Source organism: Macaca nemestrina, chromosome 2, assembly GCF_043159975.1.
Source record: "Macaca nemestrina isolate mMacNem1 chromosome 2, mMacNem.hap1, whole genome shotgun sequence".
In the NCBI taxonomy this organism is placed as follows: domain Eukaryota; kingdom Metazoa; phylum Chordata; class Mammalia; order Primates; family Cercopithecidae; genus Macaca; species Macaca nemestrina.
Window position 1 is genome coordinate 140,000,228 of NC_092126.1, and position 17,706 is coordinate 140,017,933.

The 17,706-nt window shown below is 37.1% G+C and overlaps 1 protein-coding gene and 1 long non-coding RNA gene across 8 annotated transcripts in view; one reads left to right on the top strand and one right to left on the bottom strand.

Moving 5' to 3' along the window:
- LOC105479607 (uncharacterized) overlaps positions 1–15,550 on the bottom strand; it is a 41,042-nt gene extending 25,492 nt beyond the window's left edge. Inside the window, exon 1 of the long non-coding RNA XR_003017597.2 lies at positions 15,488–15,550. This is a non-coding gene — a long non-coding RNA (uncharacterized lncRNA). The remainder of the gene's footprint in view (positions 1–15,487) is intronic.
- LOC105479608 (contactin 6) overlaps positions 1–17,706 on the top strand; it is a 307,236-nt gene that overhangs the window by 131,884 nt on the left and 157,646 nt on the right. For all 7 annotated transcript variants that reach the window (XM_011737630.3, XM_011737629.3, XM_011737633.3 and 4 more), the window contains exon 4: positions 7,628–7,803. In XM_011737630.3, coding sequence (XP_011735932.2) covers positions 7,628–7,803 — 176 coding nt within the window. The remainder of the gene's footprint in view (positions 1–7,627; positions 7,804–17,706) is intronic.

Below are 17,706 nucleotides of genomic sequence, written 5' to 3' on the forward strand. Positions count from 1 at the left end.
CTTTGTCACTGAACCAAAACATACACAAAATAAAATGTTTTATAAAATGTCCTAATTTGTAGTGTACAGCTCAAGAAATTTCTCTATGGTTATGCAGCCATGTGACAATCACTCAGATAAAGATATAGGCATTTCCAGTACCCCAGGGTATTCCCTCATGCCACTTTCTAGGCAATAATTAAGCGCCTACCCATCAGCTCCAGGTAACCGTAATTATGTCTCTGTCTTACTAATTAGGTCTGCTTAGAACATTTATTCTTGAAATTGGTGCCATGCATTGCCATATTGTGGTCAGAATTGAGAGAGAGAGAGAGAGAGAGAGAGAGAGAGAGAGAGAGAGAGAGAAAGGGGAGAGATAGGGGAGAAAGACAGGAAGCAAGTAACACAGGAAGCCAGGGAGAAAAGAAAGATAAAAAGAAAGAAAAAAAATGAAGAGAAAGGAAAGAAAGATTTGTTTCCTCAATTTGAAAGACTAAAATGTAAGCTTATTTTGCATTTCCCACCCCTACCTCGATGTGGAACTGCAGCCTCAGTTGCTACATATACAATGATTATGAAAATGTTCTATAAAGAATGAATCAGGATGGATATCTAGATTTATTTCATCAGATAAAATTATGTGACTTCACTGGTGGCCCAAAAATACTGATTTTAGAAAAATATGTTGAAGACAGCTATGTACCCTCTAAGGCAGAAAGGGAATTTTTACTCTTGGCAAATAAGGAAAAAAACCTATATTTGTTTCTCACATATTATTTGTGGAATTATAGGGAGAAAGGGTCAGTAAGTTTTTGTTCTTATTTACAAAGTTGCAGCAAAGGCAGAATTTGATTCATATTGTGGGTGGAATTTACAAATTTAAAAATATATGCATACATAAATATACATAGGTAAATAATAAAGATAGTTGGTAAAAACTTCATATGTAGTGTTAATACAGGAAAAGAAAATACTTATTAAACTTTTGTAGCTTTGAGTTTTAAAAGCATTTTTTTAAGTCTTGTTTTTTAGATGTGAAGTTGAAATGACACACACAAAAAGTGACAATTTCAGTTCATTTTGGCAAAATAAGCTGGTTTAGCCTAATTTTATTTTGCAGTAAAAATACACTGTTGATGTGTATAATTATTTAGATCCTAAAATTGTCTCGATTAATTAATTAAATGACTTAAATGCACTTAATTAGCTAAATGACTTCAAAGCTAAAGGCAGTTCTACCTTATCTTGTATTTTTTTGAGCTAACTTCAGCATCTTCTTTTTACAACAAAGGAACTGAAGAACCATGTCTTCTCATTCCACATACTAAAGCTTCCTTGTCTTTATCATACCCAAACCAACGAAACTCATCTGTTGGGAGAAGATCCTTCACGTTACAAGTTCGGGACACTCAATTCAGAGTTCGTTGATTTGTTAGTTTTTCTTAAATGATGAGCTGTCTTATTAGTTTAATATATGGTTAAATATATGAAAATTTGCTTAATACATTTATTGAGATCACCTAATACTTAAAGTAGTAATTTTATATTTGAGAGCTAATTAGGTTGATCCTAGGGGTTAGGAGAGAAAGAATATAAGAATTCCTACACCTTTTTGTGAAAGTTTGCTGAATATAAGATGGACACATAAATAAATAAATTACATATTTATATAAAATATCTATTGGCTTTTAACAGGTAGAAGGATATAAAATAGGTTCTCAAGATAATTTGCTAATTAGTTTTATCTGTGAAAAAATACACAGAATGAAGACGACATTTTTCAATGTTGTTAAATGGCTTTTATTTCTAAGACACTTCTAAGCTAAAAGGCTAAAGACAAGTAACTTAGGTACTTATTTCCAGCCCCCATAACCTGGTTTGGCTCATTTCTTTATTTTTTAACTTTTAAGTTCAGGGGTACATATGCAGGTTTGTTTTATAGATAAATCTTTGACATGGGGGTTTGTTGTACAAATTATTTCATCATCCAGGCACTAACCCTGGTGCTTATTAGTTATTTTTCCTGATCCTCTCTCTCCTCCCATCCTCCATCCCCCAGGGTCTGTTGTTCCCCTTACTCATAGGCAAGAAACTGTGGAAAGAGAGTGAGGAAAGAATTAAGATTTTAATGCTTAAATGTCAGACTCAGACCCAATAAAGCAAAGGACAGAGGTATATCAGATAATGTGCATTAGCAACAAAATGTAAAATTTTAGTTTTAATATGACCCTTTCTAACTTAAATTTTATTTTCTAAAAAGCCTCACAACTATATTCACCTTAGATTGTGTGTGTGTGTGCATGTGTGGGTCTTAGAAGGAAAGCCTTTAAAATTCACAGATTCTAACATTATTTGAGGTTACTTGGGTATAGTGTAAAGCAACATAAAAGAATCCTTGACTTCGAGTTATCATTTCTAGTCACAGCTCTATCAATCTCTTGGTGACTTTGGAATAATCATTTTTCTCCCATGGCATCATCTTCCTTATTCGTAAAATGAGGCTGGGTTTGATTTTTAAGATGTGTTTTCTTTCTTTTAGTAAATTCCATACAGCAAATGAAATCTCAGGGAAAATAAGCAATATGAAAAGCAAACTTTTTGAAATAGCTTAAGCTTTCCCATGAAAAAGGATTATCCTTTACTCTTTCTTTCTTTTTTTTTTTTTTTTTTTTTGGGACGGAGTCTGGCTCTGTAGCCCAGGCTGGAGTGCAGTGGCCAGATCTCAGCTCACTGCAAGCTCCGCCTCCCAGATTCACGCCATTCTCCTGCCTCAGCCTCCCGAGTAGCTGGGACTACAGGTGCCTGCCACCTCGCCTGGCTAGTTTTTTGTATTTTTTAGTAGAGACAGTGTTTCACCGTGTTAGCCAGGATGGTCTCGATCTCCTGACCTCATGATCCACCTGTCTCGGCCTCCCAAAGTGCTGGGATTACAGGCTTGAGCCACCGCCCCCGCCTCCTTTACTCTTTCAAAGATCACATAACACATGAGAATATGAAGTCCAGCCCTGAAGCCGTGCAATGGGAAGAGAAATGGGTTGCCCAAAGATGGTGCTTTGGAAGGATTGCTTATACCTGGAAAATCTAGCAAAATCATGTAGCAATGAACTTAGTTCTATCTCAGAATATGTATTTCATTTGGAAAAGTGAAATAACATGCACATAAATTATTTCTAAACCGGATATACTCTCTATCAGAAAAAAGGACTTCTGGCAATCCTCTCTACCTCGTCACCAGAGGAGACTCCTTTCTGTAATTTAGTCTACTCTACCCTAGTCATGAACATAACCTTAAGTCTGGAGAAGCTCTAGGCCTCTAAGAAAGAAAACTGTAAATGTGGTCACTCTGCCCTTCTATTCTTTTTATTCATTTCCCCCAACTTGGTCCTTTTAACAATCCTGTGAGATAAGCAGAATATACATTATTGCACACAATGTATAATTTGTGAAATGACTTCTGGAGAAATTAGAGGGCTTGTTCAAGTATATGCAGCAAGGGAATGTTAAAGCTAGGACTAGGATTCTTCCCACAGGGGTGACAGACTCAAATTCAGTGTACATCACAATCACCCAGAGAAACTTAAAATTTAGATTTTGGTGTTCTCTGTCAGAGGTCTGGGGATGGGCTCAGGAATAAGCCAGGCAGAGAGAGACAAATATCATCTGATCTCACTCATATGTGGAATCTAAAAAATGTCGATTTCATAGAATCAACTCATAGAAGTAGAGTGTAGAATGGAGGTTACCAGAGGCTGAGTCAGGGAGGGGCAGGAAGGGAAAGGAGACACCTGGATCAAAGGGTGCAAAGTGATCTTTAGACAGGAGGAATAAGTTCTGGGATTTGTTTGCACAGTAGAGGGACTATAGTTAGTGATAATGTATTGTATATTTCAAAATAGCTGGAAGAGAAGATTTTGAATGCTGTCACCACAGACAAATGATAGATTTTTGAGGTAATGAATATGCTCATTACTCTGATTTGATCATTACAAAATGTGTACATGTATGAAAACATCACATTATTCCCTATAAATATGTGCCACCATTATTTGTTAATTAAAAATAAATGAAACTCAGAAAAGAAACACATACTTTCAACAAACATACCATGTAATTCTAAAGCAAAGCCTAATTTTGAAAAACACCAACACGCACAAGCCCGCACATGCGCGCGCGCGCGCACACACACAAAAACACACACATTACAGAAAGACAGCCAACAAACACAGCCCACAACCATTATTCTTTTTTGTTTTTGTTTTTGTTTTTGAGACAGAGTCTCGCTCTGTCAGCCAGGCTGGAGTGCAGTGGTGCGATCTTAACTTATTGCAACCTCTGTCTCCTGGGCTCAAGCAATTCTCCTGCCTCAGCCTCTCGAGTAGTTGGGATTACAAGCGTGTGCCACCATGCCCTGCTAATTTTTGTGGGTTTTTTTTAGTAGAGATGGGGTTTCACCATTTTGGCCAGGCTGGTATTGAACTCCTGACCTCAGGTAATCAACCTGCTTTGGCCTGTCAAAGTGCTGGGATTACAGGCGTGAACCACCGTGCCTGGCCCAGCCATTATTCTTGACACAGAACTGAACTACTTAAAAGTGAAGGATGTTTCCCAACAAAGGGTCAAGGTTTTAGTTCACATCCATTATGTTTTCTGGAACTAATATGATATTAATTCAGATGCTAAAAGTAATCATTTAAAACACACTTCCTAGGTTGCATCGTAGGATGACACTTGTCAATATGCAATTCTATCAGAAACGTGTGCATGACAATCATTTGAATTCATTAATACTGTTTCTCCATTGATTTAGACATATTAATTAGGACAAAGCCCACACCAGGAGTTGAACCTCTGATCTATATGCGCAGTTTAATAATCATTGTACCATAGTGATCAGAATGATTATGGGGATACTGTGAAAAATTCATTTGCTGCAGCTAAGCCAACAACTTTGAATTTGTGTTGAAAAACAATTACTGAGCTTAATTAGGAGCATGTAATGATGACAGCAGTTATTTCAGTGATTGATTCCAAAATTAAAAAGAGCTGGCAAACTAAGTATGGTATATCCTATGCTTTGAAAACGATAGGAAACATGGAAGTCTAAAGATCCTGCCCTGTAAACAAATTATCAAAAACTATATTAGAGTGCTGGCAAGGAGAATATTGGTGTCTTGAGAGAGGCCTAAAGAAAGAAAAGTTTTGAAGGGTTTTATTTTTGTTTTTTGTTTGTTTTTCTTTACTTTTTTCTTACCCTAATATTGAAAACAAGGAGCAGCCTCTACAAATTCCTCTAGGAAAAAAATGATCACAGAAAATATAGGCAAATGAAATGTACTCTTTGACTGTTGTCTTTCAACTTTCAAGTGTGCAGGAAATGGCTAAATAATTTGAACGTTAACAGAGTTGGTTCAAAACCTTTGATTGATTTGATATCTGATCCATCACATCATGTCTTTAACAAGGTAGTGGATTACCTAAGTTCATATTTCTTTTCTACTTTGGTAGGCATTTGTCAGATTCTCCCCCATGGGATGTTTGAAGATGCACCTGAAGAAGTCAATGACATTTGAATTAATTCTGTATTTTTAGTAGAGACGGGGTTTTGCCATGTTGCCCAGGCTGGTCCCAAACTCCTGTCCTCAAGTTATCTGCCCACCACGGCCACCCAAAGTGCTGAGATTACAGGCATCTGCCCAACCTCTTTGAATTAATTCTGTAAAATGCCATTTTTTAAAAAATTAACCACTGCCACCAAAATATTTTTAATATGATTTTGGTATAAAGGGGAGAATCATAGCAAAGCTGGCATAAACTCTAAAAAACACAGTTTGGAAATTGGCTGTATTCCATAGGAAAAGATCATTCACTTGTTTTCCTAGATGACTGTGATGGGGTTTAGGACACACCACCTCAAAATATGGCATCTTGGCATTTGAGAAAATAGCAAAAGCAGGAAGATCATTCTCACCTTCCCCTCACTCTTCTTCTCTGAAGCAAGTCATAAAACCTTTATTCTAGAGGTATCCTTTCTATACCCAGAAGAAAGAAACACCCTTTTCCTCCTCAAAGACAAAGAATCCAAGAAGAACTGGGAAAAAAAAGCCTTGCTAAGTTCCTGTCAGTTTCTTACCATTAGATCATACCCTCTTTTTACAATCATACTTCTGCAAGACTGTCTACTCTTCATCAAAACTAGCATTAAAAACACACAGGTTGGCCGGGCGCGGTGGCTCAAGCCTGTAATCCCAGCACTTTGGGAGGCCGAGACGGGTGGATCACGAGGTCAGGAGATCGAGACCATCCTCGATCTCCGTCTCTACTAAAAAAAAAATGCAAAAAACTAGCCGGGCGAGGTGGTGGGCACCTGTAGTCCCAGATACTCGGGAGGCTGAGGCCGGAGAATGGCATGAACCCAGGAGGCGGAGCTTGCAGTGAGCTGAGATCCGGCCACTGCACTCCAGCCTGGGCAACAGAGCGAGACTCCGTCTCAAAAAAAAAAAAAAAAAAACACACAGGTTTTCCTGTTTTTTAGGATTATTTTTTTCTGAAGGCTTTCATGTCATGGAATATTTATATTAAATAAAATTACATGTTTTTGTCTTATTAATCTTCCTTTCCTTTTAGAGACCTCAGCCATGAACCTAGCAATGAGTGAGAAAAGATATTTTTCTACACGTACAATTGGTTGTCATTATTCAATATTTTTAAGTGTTTATTTTAAAAAATGGTCTATGCAACTACATACAGCCTGTGCCCTAGGAATGTATCTCATTAGATATGTAAGAGTCATGCTTCACAATATTTGGAGATTTTGATGGAGTTGAAAGTTTCAAGGTAGGAAAAGTGAGTCTGGTTAGAGATAATTATTAGGTATTCATTTGTCTTAAAAATGACCAAATAAAATTTCTAAAACTAGTTAGGAATCTTTGAAAGTAAATATACCTCTAAGACCCTTCAGCTAGTTAATTCATGTACTAAAGAATTGTTGACTAACAGCTAAGCCAAGAGAATGTTTGCTTCTCAAAATAAAAACCTCTCAAACAGCATTTGCTTTGCTAAAGTATAATTTTAGTTTGGCATTTCTAAGTACCATTGAAATATTTTCAACATGATTAATTTTGCAAGTGACATACTAACAGAGGCAATCATGTTCTAAAGTAGTCAGATTATTATTGTTTTGTTTTCAGCCTTGAATTGGCATTGTAAAATTATTCTTTCCATTTTTAATATACGCTTCTTGAATTCCTATCTTTAAATCATTTTGACATTCAATTTTGTGCTACCAGTTGTGGATGTTCAGGTAAGTTATATGTTATTTGAAAAGTCGCTAAAGGAATAGGTTGGCCAGTATTATTGACTGACTGTCTAATTTTTACTTCTCATGTCAAGAGTTCTGTTTCCTCTTTGTATACATTTGGGTGAATGTAACATATACAGAGTATATCTTTCAAATAATCTAGTTACTGACATCACCGAACCCACCAAGACAGTCACCTTTGATAAAACTGGTAGGATTCCCTCCACATGTAATCATGTTTTGTTTTTTGGTGTTTTTTATAGTTTCAGGAATTAGAACTACATGTTGTTTAAGTCAAAGAGTGATTGACTCTGTATATTATAAGCATAATTTTATTTTTTTTCCTTGAAGGTGGAAGCAAAATGGCACAGACATTGATTTTACTATGAGTTATCACTACAGGTTGGATGGAGGCAGTCTTGCAATCAGTAGCCCCCACACAGATCAAGATATTGGCATGTACCAGTGCCTGGCCACCAATCTTCTGGGGACAATTCTGAGTCGGAAGGCAAAGCTCCAATTTGCATGTGAGTTTGGGGGTAAATTTTGTAATCTGTGTCTCTGAAAATATAATATTCTTCTGATACACACATTTTAAAAATCTCGCTTTGCCAATAATATATTGAGAATGAATATAAATTTATGGACTTTTGACAATCTTCATTTTGTGAATCTAGATTCCTGGGTATATTAGAAACCTGCTTCTGAAAAAGAAAAAAAAAACAGAGAAAAGATCAACATTATTATATTTTGTGAATTATTTTTAGAAACATTTCTAAAAGTTCCAAACATAAATATTAATATAAAGATATATGATATAGCATTACTTTCCTTTTTCTTTTGCATTGGATATTAATGTGGAGAGCAAAGGAAGAAAAAGCTGAGGGCAGAGATGTCATCTGGGGGAGGTGGGCGTTCTCCCAAGAAAAGCGATCATGCACCCACAGTATGATGTAGGTGGAAATAAAGTGTTTGCCAAAGGCAGGTTTTATATTAACTTTAACAATGTCCAGCTGCATCACATAAATGTCATCCAAGTAATTACCTTGGTGACATTTGGGGACATTAGCAGATGAACAATAGACATACTGCGTCTAATATCCTTTATATATAGTGTTTCCAGGGACTGAAATGTTTCATATTGGATTCAGCAAAGGCCTTGTTTGAGAGTAATTATATCTGTTGATGTGGATAAAGTAGAAGGCTTGCATTTCTCCCTTTGCACCAGCCATTATGTCCCAGAGGATCTATCCAAGGAGCCAAAAAGTGAGCTGCTATACCTGTAGGGCTCATAGAAATGTCTACACTACCTCTTACTTTGAAAAATTAATTGTTCTGAAATTTTATTAATAAATACGTGCCCAAAACTCACCTTGTGAAACTATTTCAGTCATCAGTAAATACATGAATTAATAACTGGGTCTGTTTCTCATTGCAAGTCTTATGTTCCAAAGGTTATTCTACACCAGAGATCACTTGGTCTACACAGAGTTCTCTTTATGTTGACCATTGTGAGGATGACCTTACTTCTGATTTTACACACACCACATACACATACACACATGCACACACATAAACATATATACAGATATACACACATAAATACATTGCTAAGTGTATCCAAATATATTTGTATCTATGGAAGTAAGAAGTGAATGTGGAAGTCCATTTACCTAAATAGAAGGTGGAAAAGGGCCAGTGGCTACTTTGGGACATAGGATAAAAATATTTATAACACTTGATTTCTTCATTTCAGCTAAGACCATCACCTGGAAAAATAATAGGGAACAAAATAACATAGAAACTTATGTTATAGAAATGAAGAATTGTTCCAGACTTTGAATGATTCTGCCACAGTAATTGTTTATTTCTCCTGCTTAGGTAGGAGATGACCCTACAACATACACATGATATGAATCAGATCCCATAATCATAAATTTGACTCTTTGGTAAAGGATACTCCATATAGCATGTTTATTGGCTATACCCTTGAGTTTCTCTAGAGTTATGATTCTATCTACTCTTGAAAACAGTTGAATGTCTACATCTCAAATTAATGCATTCTTTTATATAACCATTCTTTCTTCTCCTTTGTTCTGTACTTTTTAACAAAAATATGTTTTAAAATGTCCTACATTATTAAATCATACCTTCTTTCTGCTTTAAAAATTTCTTGCAACTAGAAATTTCCCTAGTTAAAACTTGTTTTGTCTATGCCATATCAGAGAAAGTCTCAATTAAGAAGAAATTGTATGCTTTCATCTGGCTAAATGGGACAAATCAATTTTTCTGTCCTTATTAACTTTCCCATCTTATCATAAAATTTTCCGTTTTGGGGCAGAAGGTGTATGACTGTTGTTCTTGAAGAGCATTTCTATTACCATTAATGCAGAAAGTAAAATGGCCTATATCCATTAACTAATCTTTCTTCTGAAAAGTTAGAGGATCTTAGGCTTTAAGAGCTTGCAAAAACAAGAATCACAACATGGTGGTGGTGTCCTGTCTGAAATATTTCTTATTGTATCCAGGGAGACATATGCTAGAGTGTGGAAACAGAAAGAGTAGAGGGTATAAATGCAAGTCCCCAACCAAATGAAAAGTTCCTAAAGTGCATGAACTGCATCTTCATCTTCATTATAATTCCTCACAACCTCCTTCATAAATTTTTAACAATATCAATTTTGATAGACAAGGCCTTTGCTAGGATAACCACAGTAGTTAAATGCTGAGATTTTGTGAATAGAGAGGTCTGAGTTCAAATTCTTTTCGTCAAATATCTCGTAGTATGAAATTAGGTCATTTCTTAACAACATTAAGCCTCTGTTAAGAAATCTATACAATGAGAATACAGCAGTAGCCACCACATAGGACAGTGACATGGAGTCACTGAGAAAATGAATGTCAAGTCCCTGATCCATTATGGACCCTAGGGAAATGACAATTCTAATTCTTCCTTTCACTATTATTACCTCTTTCAACTTGGACAAACATCTGTATATTTCAAACCACTTGAGTTTCTTATGGAAAACTCTTCTAGTTTACATTTTAAAACTTTCTATAAGGCTAGTTTCTTGTTCTTCTGTTTTCATGTCAAATATAATACATGTGGTTTGACATTTATGATTTCACTTGAATTGGACAACAGCTGTAGGAGGCAGTTGCTATCATTGTCCCCATTTTACAGATTAGAAGCCTGAGGCTCACTGAGATTGGGGCTTTCTTAAAGTATGTTGTTAGAGAAAAGTTGGAACTTGTGTATAGAAAAAGAAGACTTCAGACTCTAAAACTCATGCACTTCATCTTACGGTATTGAGTCCTTCTCAAACACTGACCACATACTTCATGTGGGCCTTCTTTCTTTGTTTCATTTGCTGGCACAGTAATTGTCTAAATAATAAACCATATCTTCAGGACAGAATGGTTCAAATAAGCCTGGTAGTAGATGCTGGTGCTTCCTTGTCCACATCCACTTTTGCAAGTGATGTGCCAACCTCCAGCTAGTAACACCCGCAGATATCCCTTTTTGCATTTCATGCCCCAAACCTCTCCATGGGATCACGCTGAAACTACACAACAGCTGCGACACCTTAATTAGCTTCTTCATTTGCTTTTTCCTTCATCCCTCCCTGCCTTTCTCCTAAGAAGATTCCCTCAATAAATTATACGCACTTGAATCCTTGCCTCAGGCTCTGCTTCTAAGGAATCCAAAGTGAGACAGAGATTAAACATTTAATATGAGATCGCCGGTCTACTTACTGATAGAAAAAACGGGTCCAGAAGCCCCACTCCTATGAACTCTCATAGATAAGAACAAGCTATGCATCAAAATAAAAATATATCAACTCCCTTGCTTCCCGTCAGTTGGCAGTCCATTGCAAAATGTCACTTTGACCTTCAGAACAAATGGTCCTATGGACAACCTTTCAGAATATACCCTGTCCGTGGTAGAAATGCTGCAGGGACATACTTCTAGATAATTGATGGCTTTTGTTTGTCACTTTTATCCTGGTATTCAGTAATCCAAACGCACACTTTGAATTTATTTTAGACACAGACTGTAACACTCTGCTTCATCATGAATCGTCTCATCATGAAATCATCCTGAAATGTGGCCTGTGTATAAAAACTACCTGTGGTGAAATATACTCCTAAATCAAATCTGTCTTTAACCAACTATGTAACTTACACAAGTCATCCACTTCTCTGGACTTAGCTAAAGTATATTTTGAATTATTTGATTACAAAAGTCTCTTTCCACTGTTGTCATATAATCTGTCCTTCCAAATACTCAGGTAGATCCTAATTTAAGTACCTCTTTCTTCCCCAACCCAAACTCTACCCTAAAACAAATTCAGCAGGTGTCTAGTCACCAAAGGGCTCTGTTATCATCCTGGCATTCTTGAATGATAAAACTCGTTTGACTTCTAAAATCACTTGTAAATACTTTGAATTTCGTTTATTTCTCAAAGACTTTGGTGGTAAAGGTTGAATGTAGACCTCTTCCTTTGGTATGTATGTTAATGAATTACTCTGTACTTGTGTGTGAGAATATTATATCTGTCATTGCTGTTTAAAATGTCATCCTTGAGAAAATGAGATAGGTGTTTTGAAAGAAACCCATGATATCACTCAGATGTAATTTTTAAAGGCCCTTATAATATATAACTCTACCAATGAAAAGATAAACATTTATGATAAAAGGTAGTCATGAATGGGACTTTTTGATCCTGCACTGTTTAATGTTTAATCACAGCTAGCATTTTAAATAAGTTTGCTCCATTATTGCAGAAGGAAAGGCAGCTGGGCTGGAGCCTCCTAATTGACCCTTCATTTATTCATCCTCCAAGCAACCGGAGAACACCTAATTTATATGCATCAAGCACTACACTAGGTCCTAAAGATTAAATGGTAGATAAGAAACAGCTACTTCCTGTCTTCACAGAGCAGACAGGTGAAACCTTTAATACAATTAAAAATAAGAAGAAAAGGAAAATAAAGGAAATTGCTAACGCTTACAAAGTATTATGTGGCAGGCATTGTTCCAAACTCTTTATGTAAATTAGCTCCATTGATCCTCACGATAACCCTCTGAGAGTATCACAATCTTCACTTTCAGATAAGCAGAGATTGAGGCATAGAAGAATGAACTAGCTTGCCTAAAATCACACACAGTATGTGGCAGAGTCCGTTTTCAAATCCAGACAGAGTGGAGAGTCCATGCTCCTACCACCTACTGCACTGTCTCAAAACATCAAGTGAAGTGAGAAAGGTGAAATTAACCTATAACAGAGTGGAGCTTAAAGTGAGAAGTAGTGAAGTTTGTCTGAATTGGAGAAAAGGCAAGGGAAGCCTTTCAAAGGGAATGGGCTTGCATTGAACCTTGACATGTTAGTTTGTGTTCTAGACAGAGAAAGTGGGTGAAGAAAGTACAGGTTGGAAGAACACTAAGAGGAAATGCAGTTGTGTGAACAATCTTCAAGTATCGAAGAACGTTTGGGGAGGTGGGCAAAAGAACTGAGAACTGAAATGCAGAAAGCTAGGGATCAGAAATGACTGGTTTTCTAGGTTGAGACTGAAAACTAATTTGGAACCACTTATAGGTAGTCCTTCATATCCAAGCCTAATCTTCAAGCGATACGATAATTTAGAGATATTATGAGATGCCAAAGAAACATGCGAAAATCCATCATAGTACAATATTCAACACTCAGTATGACATTGTGTACATGTGTTAATTTATGGTTAAATGGGTGTGCCAGTATTGCCCATTTCATATAGCGTTACTATGAGGACCAAATGTATTATGTGGAAAGCAGAGGGCAAGGGCAACTGATAGACTGGTATGAGTTGAAGATGGCGAGAGAGGCAGGGGTCTGGCCATACAACTATTAATAGGCCAAGTTTTGTGTTTTACTGCTTATCCTAAGAGCGATGGAACCATCCTGAACAATGTTAAGGATGTTGAAGTTGTTTATAAAATGAAGTTTGAAGCTTGGCTCAGTGGCTCACACCAGTAATCCCAGTGCTTTGGGAGGCCAAGGCGGGCGGATCACAAGGTCAGGAGTTCAAGACCAGTCTGGCCAACATAGTGAAACCCCATCTCTACTAAAAATACAAAAACTTAGCTGGGTGTAGTGGTATGCTCCTGTAATCCCAGCTACTCAGGAGGCTGAGGGAGGAGAATCGTGTGAACCCAGGAGGCAGAGGTTGCAGTGAGCTGAGATCGTTCTACTGCACTCTAGCCTAGGCAACAGAATGAGGCTCCATCTCAAAAAAAAAAAAAAAAAGTAGTTTTAAATACCACATACTATTTCCTTAAATATGTTAGTCTGCCTTGTTTTGATACTATTAATATTATTAAAACCATAGTACACATACTTAGGGGACATCCCAAACCTCAGATTTATAATAACTTATATGATGGAGTTAAAGAATTCTTGCACCACATCACAGGATTGATTTTAAATGGTTCAAGGTTAAAATGCAGTAAGAATGCATTTTAAAGGGCTATAAACATGTAGGCATTTACAATCATCATAATTTTTTTCCAGAGGAATGCAAAGGGTTTTACACCTGCCATGCCATTCATCTTTATTCTATACCTGTAAGCTATTCTTAACCATGTTTTACAGGTGAAGACATTAAAAGGCAGGACAACTATGTTACTTGCCCAAGGTCAACTCACCTACAGCAGACCCAGAATTTCTAACATCTTGAAGCAACTTTTTAAATATATATTTATTTTGTAGACAGGGGAAGTAAATCAGAATTCTCATGAATTTAATGCCATATTCAAAGAAAAACAAAGAAAGGTAAAGTCGTAACATAAAGGTCTTTGACTCCTTACAGAAGGATTCTAAGATGTTTGTGTATTTAAAGGTGATATATATTTTTATTTCTATCTTTCGGCTAGGGTCTTATAAGCAGACACAAAATGCCTCACATTTAGAAATAAATGTTAAGAGTTTCCAAATGTCTTTAAAATTCTTTCATATATAAGAAATGTAAAAGCAGTTATACATGATCCCGATGATACGGTGATAAAGTGCATTTATATCAGAAAAAGAAATTAAGACCCAGGACAGGAAGCTTTAAAAATAACACTTAAAAATGCATTTGGAAATTGTAAAGTCTCTGATAATTGTGAAGTGTGTATTAAGTAGGTAATGCATACCTAATTATAAATGAAAATGCTAAATGGTTTTAACCTTTTTTCTACATCAGAAAAGAACTAGCTGAACAAAAATCATGAAGAAATATTTTTTCTTTAATTTCTTAAATTAAAAAAGTTGGTAAATTAGTACTGATTTTTTCAGTATCATTTTCAAATAGCATAAACGATGTTACAACGGATTTAATATTCTCAATTTGTCTTAATGAAATCACAGCATAACCATGAATTGGCATCATATCAAGGAGAAAACTTTGCTTTTAAAAATAATTCAGATCCTAAACAAATAGACTGTAAGCAGTTGCATGGTTAAATCATAGCAAGCCACTGTTATATTTATATTTAAAATCAACAGGGAAGCAGATTATTCAATGCTTTAGCCTCATTTTTTCCACACTATCGCTGCTGGAAATCTATTTATGTATCTTATCAGAAATGGTACTTTTTCAAAATTCAGGCCTTCTCCCACTGCCTACTTCTACTTATATTCAGCAGGAGCTAGTCTTTTTAGTTCATTTGAATAAAATTGCACAGGCTAAGAGTTGGGATGGGAGAGGAAAATATCAGAAAGTAAGGGATCCATTCTATCAAAACTGGGAGTTTCTGATTTACAAAACTGAGACAGATGCACAAGCTGAAATGCTTGTGTATTACTCTTATGTTATTTGACAAATGGTTTCAAGGAATTTATGAACATAGCATGTAAAGATTTTGCTTCTAAGATTTATAAGATTGGTTCAAATTACAGTGACATTTTTTGCATTAAAGGATGAGGCAAATATTTCTGTTGTTTATTTATATATAAATAAATATATAATACAAAGAGCATTTATAAGTAATAATTTATATATAATTATCTGAATATATATCCAACTTTGTCTACAAAGTACATCAGACTCAGCTGTTTAAATAGTAAGTACAGGACAGAAGAAGGCAGGTAAGAGTCAAGACTAGCTTGCAGCTCCTGCTGGGAGGAACAGAGCAGCATGTGGAGACTCACATCATGAACGTTTGCCCCCGAAACTACCCCAGGAACATACCAGGAAAGCTGACAGAATCCACAAACCGTTTGAAAGAACTTGATCACTGCTGCAGGCTCCCTGAGATGCAGAGAAACTTTGAATCTGCTTGCTTCCTCAACAGGGAGGCTGGTGGTCTGGGGCAGGTTCTCAACCCTGGTCACTAGCTGCCTGGAAATAGACTCAGTGCTGTTGGGGGCGGGTGGGGCATGGTGGGAGTGAGACTGGCCTTTAGGACTCAGGCTGTGTGTGGGTGGGGTGAGGCCTGTGACTGCCAGTTTTCCTCACTTCCTTGGTGAATTGTATGACTCAGCAGAGGCAGCCCTAACTCCATCACGCTGGGAAATGTACCCCCATCCCTCACAGCAGCTGCAGCAAGCCTCACCCAAGGAGAGGCTGAGCTCAGACACACCTTATCCCTATCCTCATCTGGTGGTCTTTTTCTATGTGTCCTGGTAGCCAAAGACAACAATCACAATCTCTTGAAAGCTCTATCGCCCTGCCCACCACCTGAGAAACCTGAATACTTAACAAAATGTCCCTAGGGCATGTTTGCATCCTCCCTATAGGACCACAGCTGATGCACTCTTGAAAGTGCCATCTCTGGCTGGAGGCCAACCAACACAAAAACAGCACTAAACAAAAACACAACCAAGGACCCTCACAGAGTTCACTTCACTCCCCTACTACCTCCACCAGAGCAGGTGATGGTTATCCACAGGTGCAAGACCTAAAGATGGAGCACATTATGGGACTCTGCAGACACTCCCCAGTACAAACCAGAGCCTGGTAGCTCCACTGGGTGCTAGATCCAGAAGAGCAAAGCAATCACTACAGTTCAGCTCTCAAGAGGCCCCATTCCTAGGGGAAGGGGGAGAACCCCAAATAAAGGGAGCACCCCATGGGACAAAAGAATCTGAACAGCAGCCCTTGAATCCCAGATATTGCCTCTGACATAATGTACCCAAATGAGAAGAAATCAGAAAGACAATTCTCGTAATATGACAAAATAAGGTTCTTCAACACCCCCAAGAGATTATGCCAGCTTACCTGCAATGGATCCAAACCAAGATGAAACTTCTGAATTACCAGGAAAATAATTCAGAAGGTTAATTATTAAGTTAATCAAGAAGTCACCAGAGGCCAGGCACAGTGGCTCATACCTGTAATCCCAGCACTCTGGGAGGCTGAGGCAGGTGAATCATGAGGTCAGGAGATCAAGACCAGCCTGGCTAACATGATGAAACCCTGTCTCTACTAAAAAATACAAAAAATTAGCTGGGCGTGGTGGCAGGCACACGTAGCCCCAGCTACTCAGGAGTCTGAGACAGGAGAATGGCATGAATCCGGGAGGCAGAGCTTGCAGTGAGCTGAGATCACGCCACTACTGCACTCCAACCTGAGTGACAGTGCGAGACTCTGTCTCAAAAAAAAAAAAAAGAAAAAAAGAAAGGAAAAAGAAGTCACCAGAGAAAGGTGAAGTCCAACTTAAAGAAATTTAAAACATGATACAGGAAATGAAAGGAAAATTCTTCAGTGAAATAGTGTAAATAAAAAACAATCTCAAGTTCTGGAAATCAAGGACACAGATAAATGTAAAATGCACTGGAAAGTCTAAGCAATAGAATGAAACAAGCAGAAGAAAGAACTTCGGAGCTCTAAGACAAGCCTTTCAAATTAACCCAGTCCATCAAAGTCAAAACAATAATAATAATAATTAAAAATAAATAAACAAAGCCTCAGAGAAGATTGGGACTACGTTAAATATCCAAACCTAAGAATAATTGGTGTTCCTGAGGAAGAAGAGAAATCTAACAATTTGGAAAATATATTTGAGAAAATAATCCAGGAAAACTTACCCAGCTTTGCTAGAGATCTAGACATCCAAATACGAGAAGCTCAAAGAACATATGGGAAATTCTTCACAAAAAGATAATCACCTAGGCGCATAGTCATGAGGTTATCTAAAGTTGAGACAAAGGAAAGACTCTTAATAGCTATGAGACAAAAGCATCAGGTAACCTATAAAGGAAAACATATCAGATTAACGGAAGATTTCTCACCAGGAATCCTACAAGCTAAAAGGGATTGGGGTTCTATTTTTAGCCTCCTTAAACAAAACAACTATTAGCCAAGAATTTTGTATCCAGTTAAAGTAAGTTTCATAAATGAAGGAAAGACAGTCTTTTCCAGACAAATAAATGCTGGGAGAATTTGCCACTACCAAGGCAGCACAACAA